This window comes from Nicotiana tomentosiformis, chromosome 6, assembly GCF_000390325.3.
Source record: "Nicotiana tomentosiformis chromosome 6, ASM39032v3, whole genome shotgun sequence".
In the NCBI taxonomy this organism is placed as follows: domain Eukaryota; kingdom Viridiplantae; phylum Streptophyta; class Magnoliopsida; order Solanales; family Solanaceae; genus Nicotiana; species Nicotiana tomentosiformis.
Window position 1 is genome coordinate 132691308 of NC_090817.1, and position 23044 is coordinate 132714351.

A 23044-nucleotide genomic window follows, 5' to 3' on the forward strand; every position below is an offset into this window, starting at 1 on the left:
ACCTATTTTCTTTTTAGTCCGTGCAAAAAAGAATGACCTCTTTTCGTATTTGGAAATAATTTACCTTTATGCACTGATTTATAGCCACACAAAATATATGTGCCTCATTTTACACCACAAGTTTAAAAGTTTCTCTCTTTTCTTAAACTCTGTGCCCAGTCAAATGGCTTCACATAAATAAATCGAAACTGAGGGAGTAGAACTTTTCATTATCCCCTCCATTAAAATATACTGTTAAAAGAACGCAGCCCTACAATAACTATAACTATAATAAGGAAAGTCACATATTAACTTTCCTCCGCATCCTCGGATGTTGTCTCCTGTCACTATAAAAGCTTCACTCACGGTCCACTCTGTTCCTCGCCGTGAAACTCGTTCTTCACTTTCCATTTTTATTTTTCTGTTGGTGGTTTCCGGCGAGTTCAGTAGTGCTAAGTATGGGGTCGGCTTTGTTGTCGGATCTCAATACAGAGATTGTAATTCCGATTTGCGCCGTCTGTGTCCTCGCTAGTACAATGGTACCTCGTATCGCTCGTGAAACTGTCAACCCAACACGGAGGTTCTTCACCGAAGAAGAATGGGTACAATGACAGCTTGATTGAAGAAGAGGAAGGTATCAACGACAAAAATGTCGTCGTTAAGTGCGCCGACATACAAAACGCCATCTCCGAAGGTAAAAATGTACTCTCTTTTAGATCAATTTTTATTCGTGAAAGACCTAGTTGTACTCATAGTTGTTGTCTATAGCTGTTCTTTTCCTATTCAATAGGTTTTTTATGGAGCTTAGCGTGTTAGCTGGTAAAGTGGAGTAAAATGAAAAAGGAAGTGCTAAATATTCGCTGTGTGCTTCTTTTGTCTTAGTTCAGGGACTCTGACTTTCACTATGATTGAAATCAGATGCCTTTATCGTATCTTTTGTTTAGATCATAATATAGGCAGAGTTCATTCTTTTTTTATAGTTGGTGCAGCCTCAGTACTGCTATCTGTGTATCCATCACACAAGTGAACATAATGATGAAATATTGTATGGTTGTGGTTAATGATTAATGATATGCTAGCCACTCGCATTGATGATTTCCTGGCAACTCCATGTCATTTGTAATCGGCCACTTTAAAAAGTAAAAGAAATGAAATGGCCAGTTCTTATAGTATATTTATGCCCTCGTCAATAATACTTGTTTTAATTAAGCAAACCCTTGTGATCATCTGAGGAGAAGCATTTTTAGGAATTGTCATGCTAGTGCTATGTGTAGTGCAGCCCAGGGGGTGTTCTATGTATCATTTACTGCTGACTCGCCTTTATCATGTTTCTGTTTCCAATGTCTTTCCTTGTCTCCCTTTTTTTTTTTGAAGTAGCTTCCATTATCTCCTGTTTTCACTCTTTACTCGCACATATAAGCATTGGTGTAGATGACATCCTCTTGTTTGGACATAATATCTTTTGAGTTTACTAGTATCTAATACTAATGTGATTTGCTTATTGTGGCAGGGGCAACATCCTTTCTTTTCACTGAATATCAATATGTAGGTATCTTTATGATTGCTTTTGCAATCTTGATCTTCCTTTTCCTCGGCTCTGTTGAAGGCTTCAGCACCAAGAGCCAGCCATGCACTTACAACAAGGAGAAGATGTGCAAGCCAGCCCTTGCAACGGCCATCTTCAGCACAATATCCTTCTTGCTTGGTGCTGTCACTTCAGTTGTTTCTGGTTTCCTTGGGATGAAAATAGCAACGTATGCAAACGCAAGGACAACTTTGGAAGCGAGAAAAGATGTTGGCAAAGCCTTTATTACTGCATTCAGATCTGGTGCAGTAGTGGGTTTTCTCCTTGCCGTCAATGGCCTCTTGGTGGTTTATATTACAATTAATCTCTTTAAGCTACGCTATGGTGATGAATGGGAGGGCCTTTTTGAGGCAATTACTGGTTATGGTCTTGGTGGATCTTCCATGGCTCTTTTTGGTAGAGTTAGTAGTGGCGTTTACACCAAGGCTGCTGATGTTGGTGCTGACCTCGTTGGGAAGGTCGAAAGGAACATCCCAGAAGATGATCCCAGAAATCCTGCTGTAAGCTACACGATTTCTTCATGTGTAAACTCTGCTTTCCAGACGAGTACTCATCTGATAATTTTACCCTTCATGTCTTTGCAGGTGATTGCTGACAATGTTGGCGATAATGTTGGGGACATTGCTGGAATGGGTTTTGATCTGTTTGGCTCGTATGCGGAATCATCTTATGCTGTTCTTGTTGTCGCTTCCATCTAGTCTTTTGGAATTAATCATGAATTCACTGCAATGTGTTATCCCCTGCTCATAAGTTCTATGGGAATTCTTTTTTGCTTGATAACCACCCTTTTTGCTACTGACTTCTTTGAAATTATGGCTGTCAAGGAAATTGAACCAGCCCTGAAGAACCAGCTTATTATCTCAACTGCTCTTATGACAGTAGGAATTGCAATTGTTACCTGGACTTGCCTTCCATCTTCCTTTACTATCTTCAATTTTGGAACTCAAAAGGTTGTAAAGAACTGGTAAGTATCAAGTTCTTGTTTTGAAACTTTTTAGCTTTTTGATTAGACACCAATCTCCCAATGTGGCTGGATCAGGCCTGGCATTTTCTAATCAATCATGTTATGTTATGCATTTCAATTTCCATTTTTTTTCCTTATGTTTTGACCTTTTTTCATTTGGTTTCTGAATTTGCGCAGTATGGTTGTCTTTTTTCAGTAGAATCAGTATTGAACAATTATCGTATGTTGTTATTGCACATGCAACTGTTTCTATGCGTGGCTATTGGTCTTTGGGCTGGACTTATCATTGGATTTGTCACATAATACTACACTAGCAATGCTTACAGGTGAAAATTAGTAGTTTGTCTTCATACTGCGATTTTCTATTCTTGTTTCGAAGATGTACTTTATTGATCGCTTCATCTTATGTTTTTTTCCCGTTGTTTCTATTGCAGCCCTGTCCAAGATGCAGTTGACTCTTGCAGGACGGGAGTTGCAACCAATGTTATTTTTGGCCTTGATCTTGGCTACAAATCTGTCATAATTCCTATTTTTGCCATTGCAATAGCTATCTTTGTCAGTTTTACTTTCGTTGCTATGTATGGTATCGCTGTTGCTGCTCTTGGAATGTTGAGCACCATTGCTACTGGATTGGCCATTGATGCATATGGACCTATCAGTGATAATGCTGGAGGTATAGCTGAGATGGCTGGCATGAGCCACCGGATCCGTGAAATTCCTGATGCTCTTGATGCAGCTGGAAACACCACTGTTGCTATTGGAAAGGTTTGTATCTTTTTTATTTGTTTTCCTCTCCTTCCTACACATGATGCTTGTCCATATTTACGCAAAAGCGTGGCAATAAATTTGTTTGGAAATCAGAATCTTGTCACAATGATGCATGTTGTATTCGATTTCTTTTTCGTTAATCGGATTTGTGATTAGAATTTCATCTTTTGCATTCTCATAATGGAAGTTTATTCAACATTTCTCCTTTTTGCTAACCCAGTATGGGCTCCTTCTTTCTAGGGATTTGCCATTGGTACCGCTGCACTTGTGTCCTTGGCCCTGTTTGGTGCTTTTGTGAGTCGGGCTGCAATTTCAACAGTCGATGTCTTGATCCTCAAGGTCTTCATTGGTTTGATTGTTGGTGCCATGCTTCCCTACTGGTTCTCTGCCATGACCATGAAAAGCGTTGGTAGTGCAGCTCTGAAGATGGTTGAGGAAGTTCGCCGACAATTTAATACCATTCCTGGTCTCATGAAGGGCCATGCCAAGCCTGATTATGCTACTTGTGTTAAGATCTCGACTGATGCATCTATTAAGGAAATGATTCCCCCAGGTGCTCTTGTCATGCTTACACCTCTCATAGTTGGGATTTTCTTTGGAGTGGAGACTCTTTCTGGTGCTTTGGTTTGTGGTGTTCAGGTATGATTGTTGATTTCATTTTCTGTTTGAGTGTGCTGTTTGCCTTTCTTTGAGATACTATCTTTTGGAAGAATTGGGCCTAAATCTGCTTCTATCTGTCTCATTTTGTAGATTGCAATATCTGCATCAAACACCGGTGGTGCATGGGACAATGCCAAGAAGTATATTGAGGTAAAGAGCTCATATCTATGCACTGATTTTTTTTTTGATTTTTTGTGAGACACTGTCTTTTAACTATTGAGTCTGTGCCAGGCTGGTACTTCAGAGCATGCAAGGACCCTTGGCCCAAAGGGTTCGGAACCCCACAAAGCTACGGTTATTGGGTGACACCTTTGGTGACCCTTTGAAGGACAATTCAGGTCCATCACTCAATATCCTAATCAAGCTGATGGCAGTAGAGTTGCTTGTCTTTGCTCCATTCTTTGCCACTCATGGTGGTATACTTTTCAAGAGTTTTTAAGTAAAGAGTTGGGAGACTTACGGAGCTCTATTAGTTATTCCTTTTGTCACCAACCTTTCTACTCTGATTACCCCAAGCATGGGATTTTTGAGTTAGTTCTTAGCTAGTCACAGGTTTAACTTTTGATGAGAAGATACTTACGACAACACGACTAGTTAATTTGTGCTAGTCTTGAGATAGAGAGTCTATTAGTTTTCCTCATACGTCAGTAGACCTAGTTTTTCAGTTTTTTTCTGTAATATCATTATTCACGTTTAGTACGACGTTCTACCTTTATTCTGTTACACAAGGCAGGTTTCCAATTTTGTGCCTTTCATGTGTAAGTAATGAAAGACAGGTTTCTAAATGTTCAGTTTTCCAGTTTTGTCTGTAATGTCATTACTCACGTTTAGTACTACGTCCTAAACCTGAAAACAACCCAAGAAGAAAGAATTCTTAAAGAGAAATCAAGAACTTTGACATGGTAACATGCAACGAGAAAGAAACAAGAAAAGGATAACACAGGAAAAGGGTAACATAAGAAAACAGGCAAAGTTCTGGAATCCGGATGACCGGGGCTTTCCTGATACTTGACAATTTTATGAGTAATCCCGAAATATGTACTCATGATGCCGTAGTTAAGGATATTTGAGCTTGGAAGTTGAGATAAACTAAAGAAAGAAAACAAGAAAATGTTAATACTGCAACCTAAGCAGCTCGCCGGCATTGAACATTTACACGGAAGGTGCAATTTCTGGGCTACTTATGTGTTCTTTTCCCCTTTAAATGTGCTTATTATGCGTGCATCTGCGAAGATTTAACGTCAAAGGCCTCGTGAATTTGATATTTTAGACTGCTACTTTGTTTCCAGTAGGGTTTGGGCATCTTTTCTGGGAGACTGAATCCAGATTTAGAAGTCAAAGGAAATGCAAAAAATGTGTAGTACACTTTTGATATCTAAAATCCCGTGTGAATAAAGATCCAGACAAATAGGAATGTTTATTTCCCTTGATGAATCCACAACCAGATAATGAAAATCCAAACACACAATTTTTTGGTCATTTAAGAATTGTGTTCACCTGCTTAGTGTTTAGTAGATACGGTTGAGGCACAAAGTTAACATGCATGCTGCAAACATTATGCCATGTCTTACATTCAAGAGCCTTATAAAACCTATATGGAATGACTGTTGAGTACGAAGTAGAACAACATTTATGGCAAAATTACTGAATTTGTTCATAAAGTACAGAGACAAGCGAATACATTTTGCATGTTACAGTAAACAAATGAAAATGTGAATCAAATTTCTCCACGATAACCTCCAGACCCAAAGTAGTCCCTCCTTGAATTTGCAATTTGCTGGCTTCTTTGGTGGTCTAGCTTGGGACAGTGACGGATACGATGACCAAGCCCACCACAATATGCACAACCCTTTACTCCACTTGCATTTGTGATTTCTTCTACGTCTTCCATGGGATCATTGAGCTCTGCGAGGACTGGAGGGATCCTCTGCTTTGCTTCTTGCAACAAGTGTTTTAGATAAAGCAATGTTGTTTCGCTCTGGTTCTTGTTGATAAATGTGGTGGCAATTCCTGTTTTTCCACATCGTCCTGTTCGTCCAATCCTGTGCACATAGTTTTCAATTTCGGCAGGCATGTCATAGTTAATCACATGCTGAATATCAGGAAAATCCAACCCCTTTGAGGCAACATCAGTGGCAACTAAGACATCTTTCTTGCATGCTTTGAATGCCGCAATTGCATATTCTCTATCAGGACATCTCTTCTTCCTCTTCAAATGTTTCAGATTTCCCCTTGCGTTGAAGGATCTTTTGCGCCTCAATTGCCCTGCGCTTTGCCACTGGTATATAATCAACATAATCATCTTCCTCCTCCATCTCCTACAAGCACAATACTGTATAATAAGAACAACAGAAATAAAAAAAATCAAATCTTCCTTCCTAGTACAACGCACCAAAGCGGATGCAACAAAATGGGCGCAATCCTTAACATACAGAATCAGAAAAGCGTGAAAATTTGTTTGAAAAGCTAAAAAAAATACAACCTACCAAAGAACAGTATCTGCAGAGGACCCAAAATCAGAACAAACAACATAGTACATACAATATAATACAAAATAAAATGTGCAAAACCCCATACAGCGTTTAAAGCAATCAAAATCAAATATTCAGTAAAATCCCCAAATTTCAGGTATCCCAACTGGTAAAAATACAATCTTTCACTAAAAAGATGAGAGAGAAAGAAGCTGCATACCATATTTAAGTGGTCTACCATCTGAGCAATAGCAAAAAAAGTGACTAATTGCAGAGAAACTAATTTCAGATTCGGTAATTGCAGGGATCTAAATTCCAGCGACCGGACGGGGAAAACAGGTATGTTGCTGTGTTTAAGATACTACGAGGTCCGGTCTTCGTAATATGAGATGGAGGATGAATCAATTCCAGTTATTTATAGTATGTGACTGAATTTACGAAGCAAAAGATAAATAAGCCGAACATCTGAAAGCTAAAAAGGACGAAGAAGCCGACCTTATTTTGGTTTGGGCTATTTTGACCCAAAGTTGGGGGAAGTGCAGGAATAGCCACTTTGAGGACCCCTATTTAAGGTATATAAAACTAAGCAAATATAATGGCTTCAAATCAACTTCAGACTCGAGTGTTTGAAAATTTTATCTGAAGTTTTACTTTTTGCCTGAAACTTTTGTTTGAAGTTTCACCCAAATGTTTGAAGTTAGATAACCACTAAACATTAAAAAGTTCGCCTTAGAAGTAGTTAGATGAATTTTCTCACACATCACTTCAGCTCATTGAACGGACAAGGACATAATTTTTCATAAAAGAATAGCCACATAAAGGCTACTTGCGCAAATAACCCCACCCCCGTTTTTTCTTTCCAAATAATGCAAAATTACCAATAGTTTAGGGATATCGGTTATCAAGGGCCTTTGGCTCGAAATCTATTTAGAAATATAAACATATTAACCCAAATAGCCGCCCATCTAATTCTATAAACTAAAAATAGCAGTAGATGTATAATATATGTATAATTCATGCATAATATGTGTATAATTATGTATAATCAACATATAATCTATGTATATTGACTAGAAAAAGTAAATAGTGAATATGATCGATTATTTGTTTGGTTAAGAAGGAAGTCGTTCTTCAAAGAAGTAAATAGATTATTTCCACAACGGTAAGCAAAATTATAAATGTCCTCATATTAATCATTTTCTTTAAGATAATTTTCCTTGAAATTTTCACATATATTTCCTTGGTTGTAACTTGTAAGCGAAAGTATAGAGCAAGATACTGTAACCTTTAGCTTGTAATTTATGTTTAGCTAACTAGGAAAAATAGTCTTTACCACTTCTTTGTCACTTCAATTCTTGTAAGGCAAAATATATCGGCAGTCCCTTAGAGTTGTTCACACTTTTCATTTTAACACTTTATCTTAAGTCAGTGTCAATTAGACATAAAATACTAACATGTCATTGCGCGTATATCACACCTCTTTTAAGAGCGTGAACTGCATATATGAGGCCATTGATGTGGGCCCGAACTACAGGTGGAAACAAAAGACATTCTTTTTAAAAAAAATCTTTTTCGCTTTTCATCTTCTAAATGAGATACTACCACAACTGTGCGGCCAACTTCCATCACATACCCACCGGCTCATCTAAAACCAAATTTAAAAAAATAAATAAAAATTCAGTCGTATTGCACCATGAAACCACCGAAACTCCTCCATGAAACACCATGAAAACCTCCATTAGATACACCTCATTTTTCTTTCAAAAAACTAGTAACAAACACCATTAAAATAGCCATCAAACCCAACTGAACCACCCCTAAAACTACCATGATACCACTCCAAAATAGCCTCTAAAACAACTTCTTTTCACTTCATTTCTCCACCAGTTTATCCACCGAAACATCATGCTTCACCACTTAAAAAAAGAGCATTAAAGGAAAGGATAAACGGGACCAACTGAATTGCACGATCGTAGAAATCAACTTCTCCCGGATATGCACGATCGTAGCACTTCCACTGTCAATTTCGACATTGCCTTTGACTGTCTAGGGCAGTAGACCTGGGAGTGACAACTAATGTGGTAGCTGAAGCTAAGGCTATTCTTCATGGGTTGAAATATTGTGTGGAGCATGATCTTTACCCTCTCATACTGGAGACTGATTCATTGGTGATGAAGAAGGCGATAGAAGGGGAATGAGATCCTCCTTGGATAATTGCACAGGATGTGAAGAAAATTATAGAGATGAAGGACAACTTCAATGTGATCTTTCAACATGTGTTCAGAGAAGGCAACTCAGTGACGGATTTTATAGCTAACATTGTGTTCTCTTTTGCAGGTACATCTAAGTTTCATTCATTGTCTGAACAGCCTAGTGCAGGGAGGAGGTTGATCAATCTAGACAAATTTTAATCACCTAACCTTAGGTTTAGGATAGCAAAGAGAAGAACCCCAGACTGATGGCTTCACAGGATTGGACTCTCCACAAACCTGCATGTTTCTTTGTTTCATTCAGTATGCTATTAAGGTACTTTCCAATGGTATTAGCGTGGTCACATGCTCATTATGAGGGTGCTTTGATAGTGTACAGAAAAATGCGATAAGAAGGTGTGGGATGGTATAATTTATCCTACTTCTGATATGTCCAAATGCTAAGGAAAATGCTGAACCCATCATATGGTATTTTTGGAGATTTTTGGATCATTTCTCAGTGGTATTAGCATGCTTTCATGCTCAATCTGAGGATGGTTTAGCAATGTTTAGAATGATGTCCACATTAAAGGTTCTAGTAGAGAAGGATCTGAGTTTACATGATCACAAAAAGACACAATTTCAAAGCCTGGCCTTTGCATTGCAAAGCCTGCTTAAAGCCAGCTCATTCCTGGCTTTTGCCTTGCAAAGCCAGCCTAAAGCCAGCTCATGCCTGGCTTTTACCTTGCAAAGCCTGCCTAAAGCCAGATCAAGCTTGGCTTTTGCCTTGCAAAGCTTGCCTAAAGCCAGCTCAAGCCTGGCTTTTGTCTTGAAAAGCCTGCCTAAAGGTAGGCTCCTCTTCTACACATTAATTTTGATGAGTGAGCACATGATTAATACTTGGACAAAATCAGTCCACTGTCTATGGAGATCATATAGTAGATACACTTGGAAGACTATGCTGGCTTCAACTATGTGGTGGAGATGTTTGGAATTCATTTTAGTCTATGGACAGTATACCCTAGCACCTGGTGAGAGCTTGATAGGTGCTGCTTGGTATTTGCCAATGACAATTGGATTTACATACACTAATAGGAGAAGGAAACATTCAACTTATCATGTTGTAATAGCTAGTTCATTAGATTTTAGCTTTTCTATCTTTTTAATAACTAGTAGCTTCATGCAACTTCTATTTTGGTTTGGACATCTTATAAGCTTTGGACCCATTTTGGGATTTTATTTATATATTAGCCACCAGGCAAGTGCTGCAGAGTGGTATAGTTGCTATAAAAACAAAAGGCCTGGTTAAAATGTTCAAATAGAACAAACTTAAGATAAAATATCAATGTGAAAAGTGTGGACAATTTTAAGAAGTTGTCGATGTATTTTGTCTTCTTGTAATGTCTCTTATTTAACGTCAAAATCAAATACTTCTTTTATCTCAATTTATGATACTTTTCATTTCTCAAGAATTAATTTGACTAAGTGTCAATATAACAAAATAATAGTGCAACAACAATCCAATTATATCTCAATCTCAAAATTAGTTGGAGTCAATTATTTATGTAACGGAAAAGGGCCAAATATATCCCTCTACTTTCGTTTATTGTTGAATCTTATCCCCCGTTATACTTTCCGTTCATACATACCCCTGCCATCCAACAAAGTTCTATATTTACCCTAATTTTAACGGACATGACATGTGGATCGTCTAATTGAATGAACTAATCCCAAAAAAGAAAAAGGCGTAAAATATGACCCATCCGACCCGGTTCCCCTTTTTAAAATTTTACCTAAAATTAAAACTCATTTATCCACACCCCCTAATTTCCAATAAGTAAACATAAAGCATCAGATTTGGCGAGTAAAAAAAGGATCAAACGCTTGATCAGTGCTTTAAAAGGTATGTGCGTAAGGCGAGACGTCTTACATATGCCTCAACGAGGCGTAAGCCTCGAGGCACGGGGCGTAAGCCCCATAGGTATTTAATTTTTAATATTTTATAAAATAATTTAATGACAGTAAATATTTATAAAAAGGTAAAATTGCAAAAAATTGAAGAAAACTATAAATATATAAAATATATATTATTATTAAAGCGCGAATACAATGTCATTTTATAAAAATAACCTTATAATATTAAACATAATAACTAATAATAAAAGGACATAACCGTAATTCTAGATATTAACCTTATAATCCTATTAGTATTAGGACATAATACTATACGTTAGAAATCCTACATGATCACCTTTAGGAATCCTATTAGTATAATTACTTTCGGGATATCAAATTCATATAAAATTGAACAAGTAAATATCTTTAGTCATGTAATCCTATTACTTTTAGGATATACTTCTTAAAAATTTCTATTACTAATTTAATTTAAAAATATATTATAATGACCTATTACTAATTTAATTTGAGAATGTATTATATTGTCCAAATTTATTTAAAAAAATGATAGCCTATATTATTATAAAAGTATAAATACAATATTAATATAGCAAAATAACCCTAAAATATTAAGCGGAAGAACTCATAGAGAAAGGACATAACTGTAATATCCTATTTTTTGGACTACAATACCTTTTATGCTTAATTTTTAATATTTAAAGTTTTAAAATTAAAAAAAATTGTCTATTAAATTCTTATTAAAAATATGTAGGAAGGTTTAATAAATTTAACTTCATAAGAAAAAATAGGTCCAATACCAAGAAAAAATAAAAATAATATTAAATAGACTGCATAAAGAGTTGAAATTGAGAAAAAGATACCCCACGTTAATATATTTTTTATTTATATTTAAACTATTTTCCCACTCAAATAATACTTTTTTATTAATTTTTCGTGTAATGTTGAAAAATAGCCAATTATTAAATAACAACTAAGAAAATATGTAAGAATATAAATGTGTGAGAAGGAGAAAAAAATGGTCTTAAGAGTCAATACCACTAATGATTCTACAAACATAACTGTAACGACCCGACCGTTCGTTTTGAGAATTTAAGTCCCATCCAGAGGCATAAGGCCCTAAACAGCTTCGTATTATGTGCCTTGACTTGCGTGCGTGGTTGATTTCAGTTACCGGATGATTCAGAGTGATTTGGGACACTTAGTCCCTAAAACGGAAGCTTAAGTCTTAGGATTTTGACTATAGTCGGAACTATGTGAAGATGACTCCGGAATGGAGTTCCGTCGGTTCCATTAGCTTCGTTGGGTGATTTTGGACTTAGGAGCGTGTCCGGACTGTAAATCCGAGGTCTGTAGCTGATTTAGGCTTGAAATGGCGAAAGTCAAATTTTTGGAGATTTGGACCGGAAGTGGACTTTTTGATATCGGGGTCGGAATGTGATTCCGAGAGTTGGAACAACTTTGTTATGTTATTTGGGACTTGCTTGCAAAATTTGACGTCATTCCGGGTTGATTTGATAGGTTTCGGCACGGGTTTTAGAAGTTGAAAGATTTGAAATTTATAAGTTCAATTCATGGTGCGATTCATAGTTTCGACGTTGTTTGATGTGATTTGAGACCTCGAGCGGGTCCGTGTTAGGGTATAGAACTTGTTGGTGTATTTGGACGGGGTCCCGAGGTCCCCGGGTGTTTTTCGGACGAGTTGCGGATGATTTCCATGGTTTTGGGGAGGCCTGAGTTATGGTGTAATCGCACCTGCGGACCCTGGGCGCAGGTGCGATGGTCGAGGTGCGAAGAATGAGGCACAGGTGCGGGAAGAGCTGGACTTGGCAGTCTCCGCAGGTGCGGAGAATTTGTGCGCATCAGCGGACTCGCACGTGCGGAGATGGAAGTGTAGATGCGAGAATTTGAGAGTTGGCCTGGGGTCGCAGGTGCGAGGAAGTTCCGCATCTGCGATGCCCACATGTGTGCAGAAGACTCGCAGGTGCAGAGGTTGTGGGAGTTAGTGACTTCTGCAGGTGTGACTGGTTAGACCACATGTGCGAGAAATGATTGCAGGTGTGAGGATCGCTGGGCAGAAAGGGGTTGGAATCGAAGGTTATTTCATTTTCACTCCATTTTTGATTTTGAGCTCGGGAGAAGGCCATTCTTTGAGGTATTTTCAGAGGAATCTTGTGGGTAACGATTTCTTACTCGAATTTGGTTTTATTGCATTAATCTATAGTTGTTTTCTCCATTTAGTTTCGGATTTTTGGGGTTGAAATTGAGAAAAATTGGAAGAACTTCTTCAATAAAGATTTCGAGTTTTGAAAGGGGATTTGGTGGTCGAATTTGAGTATTTCTTATATGGTTGGACTCGTGAGTGAATGGGTGTTCATATTTTGTGATTTTTACCCGATTCCGATACGTGGGCCCGGGTCGACCTTTTAGGGAAAATTTCGAAATTTTTGTTAAAATATTGATTTCATTAATTGGATGAGTCTATTATCCTTGTATTCATGATATGCAATTGTGTTTGGTTAGATTTGGACCATTCGGAGTCGGATAATTGAGGAAAGGTCATTCTTACGGACTGTTTGAGCTTGGTTCGAGGTAATTATCTTGCCTAACCTTGTGTGGGGGGATTTTCCCTTAGGATTTGAGTCTTCTATGTTGATTATAGCTCGTGTGCACGAGGTGACGAGTGCGTGCACGAACTTATTTGTGAAAAGTTGGCCTTTTAGGGTTCTTAGGTCCTTGTATTCATTGAATATGCAGTTGTTCTTGTTATGATTATATATCTTAATTACTAGATTCACATCTACCTGCTTAATTAGAACAAATTACTTCATGATCCACTATTATTGTTACTTGATTCATATGTGCCTTAATTGAAACTGTTATCTCTTTTATAGTCATGCTATCTTTTCATAACTGCTTATCTTTATTTGGAATTTATATTATTTCATCCTATAATTATTCAGTCTTAATTGAGGTTATGATTATTTTTTCGATGTCATCCTTAATTGAATTGTTGAATATCCTTCGTAATTTCCTCAACCTTAAAAGAAGTAGATAGCCTATATCTTAGTCGGCTTGTTTTATTTGGCATTATTGGATTCGTCTTAGCTTCCCTGTTGTTGAAGTGTATATTGTGGGATTCGTTGCTCCACCTTAGTTTTCCCTTTGTTGAGCTGTTCACTTTACGCCTAGCATTTCAGACTGTGGTTATTCCTTGTGATTTGGTCCCACATTTTCCTGTGATTTAAAAGTTCTTGAGTTGATTTACTTGTCGTACTTTGTATTATTTCCATTGTTGTTTTTGTATTTGTTATTGTAATGCACGAGGTTTCTGTCGAGCGGTTGTTGTTATGGGGTTGCACGAGGTTTCTGCCGTGCTATTGTTACTATTGATATTTGCACATGCGGCATGACAAGGTTGGATATATATATATATATATATATATATATATATGTGTGTGTGTGTGTGGGTTGCGTATGTGGCGAGACAAGGTGGGAACATTATTATGCACATGTGGCGAGACAAGGCGGGCATTTATGTTACTATTGCACACGTGGCGAGACAAGGTGGGCTGTGTCAGGGATTGATTTGTGATGATTTATGGCCTGGGGGCATTCTTGTTGTTGATATTTGTGTAGTGATATACGTACCTGTGTGAGCTTTATCTTGTGAAAGCTGCGAGAAAATATTCTACGTGTTGTCCGTTCTTCTTCTTCCTTATGCTTATTTGCTGGTATGGACTATGTTAGGACACTTGCACAAGCATACACGTAGTTAAGCACTCTTATCGGATAAGAGGTGTTCTTGATATTGTTAAGCATAGATGCTCACCCTTGTTTACTTGTCTTCTATGTGAGAATGGCTCTATTGGCACGTGAGTCGTCAGTGTGGTTATGAGGTATTATGAGGGCACAGGATGCCAAGTGTTAGGGTTCGGGTATTGAGACCCGTGAGTTGTGAATTGTTCGAGGTTCGGTACCTCATGGAGTTGTTGACTAAAACCTGATGTAAAAGCGGTTGTAATTACTGAGTTATTACTTGTCCTTGGTGTATTCGTGATTCCGGATTTAGGTTGTGTTCCATTCACTTTGTCTGCGTCATTTTCATGATATTCTGCTGATAATTGTTGTTTCTTGCTTTAATGCCATTACTGTATTGTGAGCCATATTGCATAGTCTTTATGTAGACATCATACTTCTGTTATTCATGTACTTATATCTGTTCGGTTTATTAGACCAGTGGGTGTCTTGATTGTTCCTCGTCACTACTCCACCGAGGTTTGTCTTGATACTTACTAGGCACCGTTGTGGTGTGCTCATGCTACTCTTCTGCACATTTTTGTGCAGATCCAAGTACTTGTTCGTTAGCTAGCTGTGTGGACTATTGTTGTGGAGACTCAAGGTAAACCTGCTGCTGCGTTCGCAGGCTTCGGAGTCACCTTCCAGTTTTCGTTTTGCACTATTTATTCTTATTTTAGGACAGTTGTATTTAGAAGTTTTCTAGCAAACACTCTGCAGAGCTTATGACTTGTACTACCGATTTTGGGAATTTTAAGAGATTCTATTTAAATAATATTTTTGTTTCAATTATTGTTAGGCTTACCTAGTCCCTAAGACTGGGTGCCATCACGATAACCAATAGAGGAAAAATTGGGTCGTGACAATAATGATCTAAATGTAACGACCCGACATGTCGTTTTAAGAATTAACGCCCCATTCAGTGACTTAAGGCCTCGAGAAGCTTTGCAATATGTATTATGACCCGCGTGTGTGGTCGAGTTTGATTTTCGGAAGATTCAAAATTAAATTTAAAGAAAAATTCTCATTTTGAAGCTTAAATGGAAAGAGTTGACCGGAGAGTTGACTTTTGAGCAAACGACCTCGGAATGAAATTTTGATGATGTCAATAGCTTCGTATGGTGATTTCGAAGTTAGGCGTGTGTACGGATGTCATGACCCAATTTCACCTATAGGTCGTGATGGCGCCCAACACCATATCTAGGCAAGTCAACTAATAAATTAGATATATCGTTAAAGTTTGAATCCAAGAAAATATATAAGATACCAAATTCTACCAATGTGTGTACCAAGACCTGGTGTCACAAGTGTATGAGTATCTAGTAGATTATACAAAACCTCTACTACTGTCTGAAATAAAAATAGACAGAATGAAAAATACAAGGAGAGACACTGGTAGCTGCAGAACGGCAGCTCACCACTATGCCCCTGGATAACGTGGGTATAAGACGATAGGTCCCCCACTAGTACTTGCCTCAGGTCCTGCACAAAAAGTGCAGCAAGTGTAGTATGAGTACGTAAACAACGTGTACCCAGTAAATATCAAGCCTAATCTCGAAGTGGTAGAGGCGAGATGGCCGGCTTTGACACTCACTATGGGTCAATAATAATAATAATTGAAATAAAACTAGAATATCTAAATCAACATGATTCACAGAATTTACAATAATTTATTTAACCAACAGAAATAATCAATTTCCTTCAAATGCAACAATTCTTAATATATTAATTAAATTCCTTCAATTCAAATAATTTCCAATTTATCAATTAATCTCATTTACAGGAATAACCAATAATTCCTTAGCAAGTAGAAATAATAATTCTTTAAATTTCAAGTATTCTCCAATTTATCAATTAGCTTCGCAAGCTGAAATAAACTATCAAAGTATCTGTAACGACCTGACTTGTCGTTTTAAGAAATTACGCCCCGTCCAATGACTTAAGGTCTGGAGAAGCTTCACAATATGTATTATGACCTGCGTGCGTGGTCGAGTTTGGTTTTCGGAAGATTCAGAATTTAATTTAAAGAAACATTCTCATTTTAAAGCTTAAATGGAAAGAGTTGACCGGGGAGTTGACTTTTGAGCAAACGACCCTGGAATAAAATTTCAATGATGGCGATAGATTCGTATGATGATTTCGGACTTGGGCGTATGTTCGGATTTGGATTTGGAAGTCCGTAGGACAATTCGACACATTTGGCGAAAGTTGAAAAATAGAAGATTTTTGGAAAAATACTACCGAAGGGTGAATGTTTGATAACGAGGTCGGATTTTGATTCCGGAAATTTGAATAGCTCCATTTCATCATTTATTACTTGTGTGCAAAATTTGAAGTCATTCCGGATTGATTTGATACGTTTCGGCGCAAATATAGAAGTTGGAAGATTTGAAAACGTATAATTCGATTCGATGCGCGATTCGTAATTCCGGCATTGTTTGATGTGGTTTGAAGTCTCGACTAAGTTTGTATTATATTTTGGGACATGTTGGTATAATTGGTTGAGGTCCCAGGGACCTCGGGTGGATTTCGGAAGGTTAACAGAGCAATTCAGACTTGGAAGAAGCTGCTGGAAAATGGCAGCAGCTGTTGGAATCGAACCTGCGAAATTTTGGGCGCAGGTGCGACCACGCAGAAGCAAAGAAGCCATTGCAGTAGCGAATATGGAAGGGCATGGCAGTGGTCATAGGTGCGAAGAAAATCCCGCACCTGCGGAAGCGCAAAAATGGGAAAGGAAGGCGCAAAAGCGGTTGTTTGCGTAGATGCGCATGTTGCCTCGCACCTTTGAATACACAGAAGCGAAAATGATTTCCGCATGTGCGATGTGTTTGTTGGTAGTGGCCTTCGCAGAAGCGAGATTTCACTCGCAAAATCAAGCACGCAAGTGCAAAAATTAGTCCGCAGGTGCAAAATTGGGCAGAATGTTAAGGACCAAAAATGGTCATTTCGCCATTTTTCGATTGAGATTTTGGAGCTTGGTTTTTGGGCAATTTTGGAGGAGTTCTTCAAGACTTTGACTTGGGTAAGTGTTCTATATCCTAAAGTGATTATATTTCATGAATCTATGATTATATTCATCATTTAATTCGGATTTAAATGGAAGAAATCATCCAAAAACGAAAATTTAAGATTTGGAGTTCGAGTTGTTATTGGAATTCAATAAAATTGGTAAGGTTGAACTCGTATCGGAATGGGTATTCGGGTTTCATGAAAATTATGTCGGGTTCCGAGGGGCGGGTCCCGCATTGACTTTTTGTTGACTTTTTGGAATAGTTTTTTAAGTCGACGTATTATTATCTGGAATTATTTTCGATGAATTTTAATGAAGTTATACAATTAATTTGGATAGATTTGAGCTGTCCGGAGGTCAATTCAAGCAAGAAGGCGATTTTGGAATATCGGCATAACTTCAAAGAGGTAAGTGTCTTGCTTAACCTCGAGTGGGGGAATTTTCCCTTAGGCATTGAGTCTTATGTGCAATTTGTGTAATTGAAAACCATGTATGCGAGGTGACGAGTACGTACTTGGTTTATATGTGCAAATTTTATTGAGTTAAAGTCTTGAACATATTGTGTAGTAAACTGGATAATTGTTGGCATATATTTAATCATCTGATTGTCGTGCCTAAATCCTTGTTGTTGACTCTGTTGTTATATGACAATTTGATGTGATTGTTATTTGATTATTTATGAAATTTTGTGAATTTGCTGGTTTGATAATTATTGGAATTTAATTTCATTTTAGATTTTTCCCTCTGCAAATAATTAATTAAATGAGCTTAAGAAGAAGTGTTTATATAATTATTGAAAATTTGATTTTTATGAAGACTTTGCTTTATGTTGAGTAATTTCTATATCTATTGATTGTTTTTGGGTGTTGTACGTATTGTGTGGAGCTTTTGGCTATTTGTTGTGAAATTAATTGACTTGGTTGTAGCTTTGGAATTTGGTTGTGGCCATTGAGAAAATTATGATATGAATTGATTTTTGTTATGTTGCTGTGATAAATTGTTGTGTTGTGTGAGTTGTTATTTTCGGGAGATAAGGGTGACATTTCACCGTTGATATTATGGGGTTATAAGGGTAGCATTTCACTGTTGTTGTGTTTGTTGGAATATTATCTGGGCGGAGAGATAAGGGTGGCTATAGGAGCGATAATTATGGAAATATGAGCGATAATAATGGGTATTGATATTGTCTGGGCGGAGCAATAAATGTGGCTATTGTCAGGGACGATATGTGATGATGTGGGGATTGTGGTGTTGATGATTTTTATGCGATGTTGTGATTTTTCTTGTGTTTATTTTTATGCCTTGTGCAATTGTTCTTGTTGATAGTAAATTGATAACAATCTGTTTTATGTTGAAATTGAGAACCTGTGGCTATTGCCAGGCGGATTATAAATTGAAATATGGGCACGAGATGCCGTGAGTAAATAATGATGATATCTGGCACGTGAATTGTCCATGCAGTTGTGATATGAAATATGGGCACGAGGTGCTGTGATGAAATGGTAATGATATTTGGTACGTGAATTATCCGTGCAGTTGTGAGATGAAATGAGGGCACGAGGTTCCGGGGAAATATGATAATTTAATTATGGGCACTAAGTGCCGTAGAAATATGAAAATGGGCTGAGACCCTCGTTTACGAAAAATATGAAAATGGGCTGAGACCCGTATTTTTATGATTATGAAATGAGGTGTCACATGGTGACTTTTTAATTGAAATAATTATATTCAAAATATTTAATTGGAAGGATTTTTACTTAGAAAGTATTATATGAAATAATTGTATTTGAAAGATATTTATTTGAGGAATTATATTTGAAAAATAATTAATTGAGAAAATTATATTTGAAAGAGAGCTATCTAGGAGACTTATATGTGAAAGACTTTTATTTGAAGGACTTGCTGTAATTGGGTGTAATTGTACATATTAATTGTTGAACAATATTAATGGTATTCTTGTTGTCTGCTGTGCATATCACTGGTTGTTCATGTTGCCCTATTGTTATTTGCTTCCTATTATTTTGTATATTATATTGCATTGGTTATTAGACTAGTGAGTGTCTTGACTGTACCTCGTCTCTACTCCATTGAGGTTAGTCTTGATACTTACTGGGTAACGACCGTGGTGTCGTACTCATACTACACTTCTGCACATTTTTGTGCAGACCCAGGTATTGAAGATAACGGACTTGAGCAGAGTTAAAGCGGGATCGTAAGGATTCAAGGTAGAGCTGCTTGGTCGTCGCAGTCCCTTGGAGTCTTTTCATTTCATTGTACTGTTAACTTGTAATCAAATAGTATTGTATATTCGGTCCTCGTGATCATTCTATATATTCAGTTAGAGTTCGTGACTCAGTACTACCAGTCTTGGAAGGTTGTATATTGTAATTATTTCTGCTGTTAGTTTTTAATTAAAAAATAAATGGCTTCAAAATGTAATAGAAATCGGCTTACCTAGTCTTAGATACTAGGTGCCATCACGATGCCTGTGGTGGGATTTTGGGTCGTGACAAGTTGGTATCAGAGCGCTAGGTTCATATGTTCTACGATTCACGAACGAGTCTAGTAGAGTCTTGCGGATTGGTACGGAGATGTCTGTACTTATCTTCGAGAGGCTACAGAACTGTTAGGAAATTTCCATTTCTTTCATTTCTGTCGTGCGAAATTTGTAGAATTTGGAATTTGAACATTTGTATCTCCATTCTCTCACAGATGGTGAGGACACATGCTACTGGGTTAGCTGAGCAGTCATCCGCACATACTGCTAGGGCTGCAAGAGGCCGTGGTAGAGGTCGAGGAAGGGCACGTGCTGCGACTAGAGCACCAGTCAGAACAACAGTTGAGGAGCCACTAGTAGCTCCAGTTGGGGGACAGGTACCAGAAGCACCTGTTGTTACCCCCGGACTTCAGGAGACTTTAGCACAGTTCCAGAGTATGTTTGGTACATTAACTCAGGCGGGATTGATCTCTGCTGCACCAAATATTCCGCAGATTGGGGGAGTAGCTCAGACTCCTATCACAACTCCAGAGCAACAGGTTCACGTTGGTCAGGTTCCGAGTGTTGTACCGGTACAACATGTTATTTCGGTTCGGCCTGAGGTCAGGCCCGAGGCATCAGAAGAAGAACAAAAGAGACTTGAAAAGTTTAAGAAATATGATCCACCAACTTTCAGTGGCACATCTATAGAGGATGCCCAAGGATTTTTGGAAAATTGTCACAGTATTCTCCGCACCATGGGTATTGTGGACGTTAGCGGAGTTTCCTTTACTACATTTCAACTGTCAGGCGCAGCGTATCGGTGGTAGCAAATCTATGAAGAAGGTAGACCAGCCGATGCCACACCACTAACTTGGGCTCAATTTTCGGAAATGTTCTTGAAAGAGTTTGTTCCCAGACTCTCAGAGATGCGTGGCGCACAGAGTTTGAGCGGTTGCAGCAGGGCACTATGACAGTGTCCGAATATGCTATCAGGTTCAGTGAGTTAGCCCGTCATGCACCTATCTTAGTTCCTACAATCAGAGAACGGGTCCGCAGATTCATTGAGGGGCTCGATTATGATATTAAAATATGCATGGCTAGAGAGTTGCAAACTGATGCTCCATTTCAACAAGTAGTGGAGATTGCAAGAAAGATTGAGGGTGTTTTAGGCGAGGAAAAGGAGTCTAAGGAGGCCAAAAGGTCTCGAAGATCTGGAGGATTCAGTGGATTTTAATCTTCAGCTAGAACCCATTATTATGGAGGCTCGAGCAGTTGGTCAGCTCAGTCCGCACATCAGATTACTCGGAGTGCTCCAGCTTATAGTGCACCACCGACACGAGATTCTTAAAGTGGTTATTCCAATTATCTGGCACAGAATCAGTACGAGCAGCCACGACCTCAGAGGGGTTGTTATGAGTGTGGTGATACTAGGCATATCATGAGAGATTGTCCCAGACTTGGGAGGGGTAGATTTCATCAGAACACTCCAGCTACAAGCTTTATTCCAGCTGTTACTCCACGTCCACAGTCAGCTAGAGGTGGAGGACAGGCGGGTAGTGGGATCTTAAGAGGTGGAGGCCCGACCCGCTAATTTAATCACTATGATTTAGCCGAGGACAAAACATCAGATGGTGTTGTTACAGGTGCGATCCTGATTTCATTATAAATGGATATTTTCCTTAATTTGATTCGTTTTTGAATATTGAGGTGGGTCCTCCTATTATGCTCCACTTCTGGGCGAGCTTTGTAAATTTGTGATCTACTTATATGTTTATCCCTGTGGGGAGATTTAAAGATGTGAGCCCATGTATATCATTTCATTTTTGGTACACCATTGAGGGCTATAAGCCCAAAAGTAATTTTTATTATTCATTATAGCGGGTTTAATGTGTTTCGGAATAATTGATTCTAATTTTTATGAATTATATGCCCTACCGGTATGAGGGTTCATTATGTGTTGTGAAAACCATTTATGAAATTTATTGAAAAGAAGAAATAAAGAAAATTAAAATTTCAGTTGGCACAATGTGCAAAATACTTGTGATTCGGAGTTGAGGACGAGATCCTCGTATTTTTATATGGTGTGAAATAATTAAACCGGGCTGCAAGCCGCGATGGAAGTTATATAAGGACGAGGTTCTTGTGGTGAAATATTTATGAGTTTAAAGTTTTCCCTTTGTGAAATTTAATTGTACAATAGTATTAATAGAGAGTCATGCTTGTTAGGCTTATTTGATAATTCTTGTATATGTTTCTATGCATATTCAACCATTTTGGTGCTGTAAACATTGAGTTTTGACCTATGAGATGAGTGCCCAGGTGGCATTATATATGACTCATTAATCCGAGTAAGTAATCATGAGGTCTTCATGCCTCACATTCCGTTGTCAGTATTGTAAAAATTTGAAATGAGGTAGTGGTTAATATGAGATAAATTGATGATGCTGGAATTAATTATGAACAACCTTTAAGACCAGAGATGTGGTAATGAGCATACATCTAATGTGCTTCATGTCATGATATCATTATGATAATGCAGTGTTTGTAACGCTGAGATTGTGTCATTGATATATACATTGTGGATGTGTTGTTAGGAGTTGTTTTGGTGTTACTATGACAGGTGGATAGGCCCAATTACAGGGGAGACTCTGCCGAAATTTCTGAAAAATTTGGGAGTTAGTAAAATTTGGAGGATTGAGACTTGCAAAGGAAGAGATAAGTTATGTTATGTATTGAGGGAGAATGATCCTAAGCGGGGAGAATGAAACACCCCAGATTTTTTTTGAAGTACTTCAACACTATCAAGAAAATTGATGTGTGCGTAGGCACGAGTTTCCATAGCCAGTTGAGACTAATACCATGTGTTGTTGTGAAAATTAGACCTTTTGAAATGTTTTGAGTGTAAGAAATTTGATCTTAAAGCTTACAAATATAGATAAAAGAAATAAATTCAAATGAGATGATGTTGTCACGCTTATCTCAAATGCGGTAGCGTGGAATCAACCGTGAGTATATGCGTGAAAGTAAAATCATCACGAACGTTTGTTTAAGAGGTGGAGAATGTAACGACCAGACTTGTCATTTTAAGAAATTACACCCCGTCCAGTGAGTTAAGGTTTCGAGAAGCTTCACAATATGTATTATGACCCGCGCGTGTGATCGACTTTGGTTTTCAGAAGATTCGGAATTTAATTTAAAGAAAAATTCTCATTTTGAAGCTTAAATGG

At 37.9% G+C, this 23044-nt stretch overlaps 1 protein-coding gene and 1 pseudogene across 3 annotated transcripts; one reads left to right on the forward strand and one right to left on the reverse strand.

Annotated features, from left to right (window-relative positions):
- Positions 1–233: 233 nt before the first annotated feature.
- LOC104118998 (pyrophosphate-energized vacuolar membrane proton pump-like) lies at positions 234–4755 on the forward strand (annotated as a pseudogene).
- An 808-nt stretch (positions 4756–5563) lies between these two features.
- On the reverse strand, positions 5564–7094 carry LOC104118997 (DEAD-box ATP-dependent RNA helicase 35-like). Of its 3 annotated transcripts, none has more exons than XM_009630385.4 (2): positions 6648–7094; positions 5564–6274 (listed from the first exon to the last, which is right to left on the reverse strand). In XM_009630385.4, the coding sequence occupies exon 2, from the start codon at positions 6256–6258 to the stop codon at positions 5674–5676; it is 585 nt and encodes a 194-aa protein (XP_009628680.1). In that variant the 5' UTR covers positions 6259–6274; positions 6648–7094; the 3' UTR covers positions 5564–5673. The 3 variants fall into 3 exon arrangements, with proteins under 3 accessions (XP_009628680.1, XP_070033935.1, XP_009628679.1); XM_070177834.1 differs by having other exon boundaries at positions 6923–7062; XM_009630384.4 differs by having other exon boundaries at positions 5564–6288; positions 6648–6914.
- Between the last annotated feature and the right edge of the window lie 15950 nt (positions 7095–23044).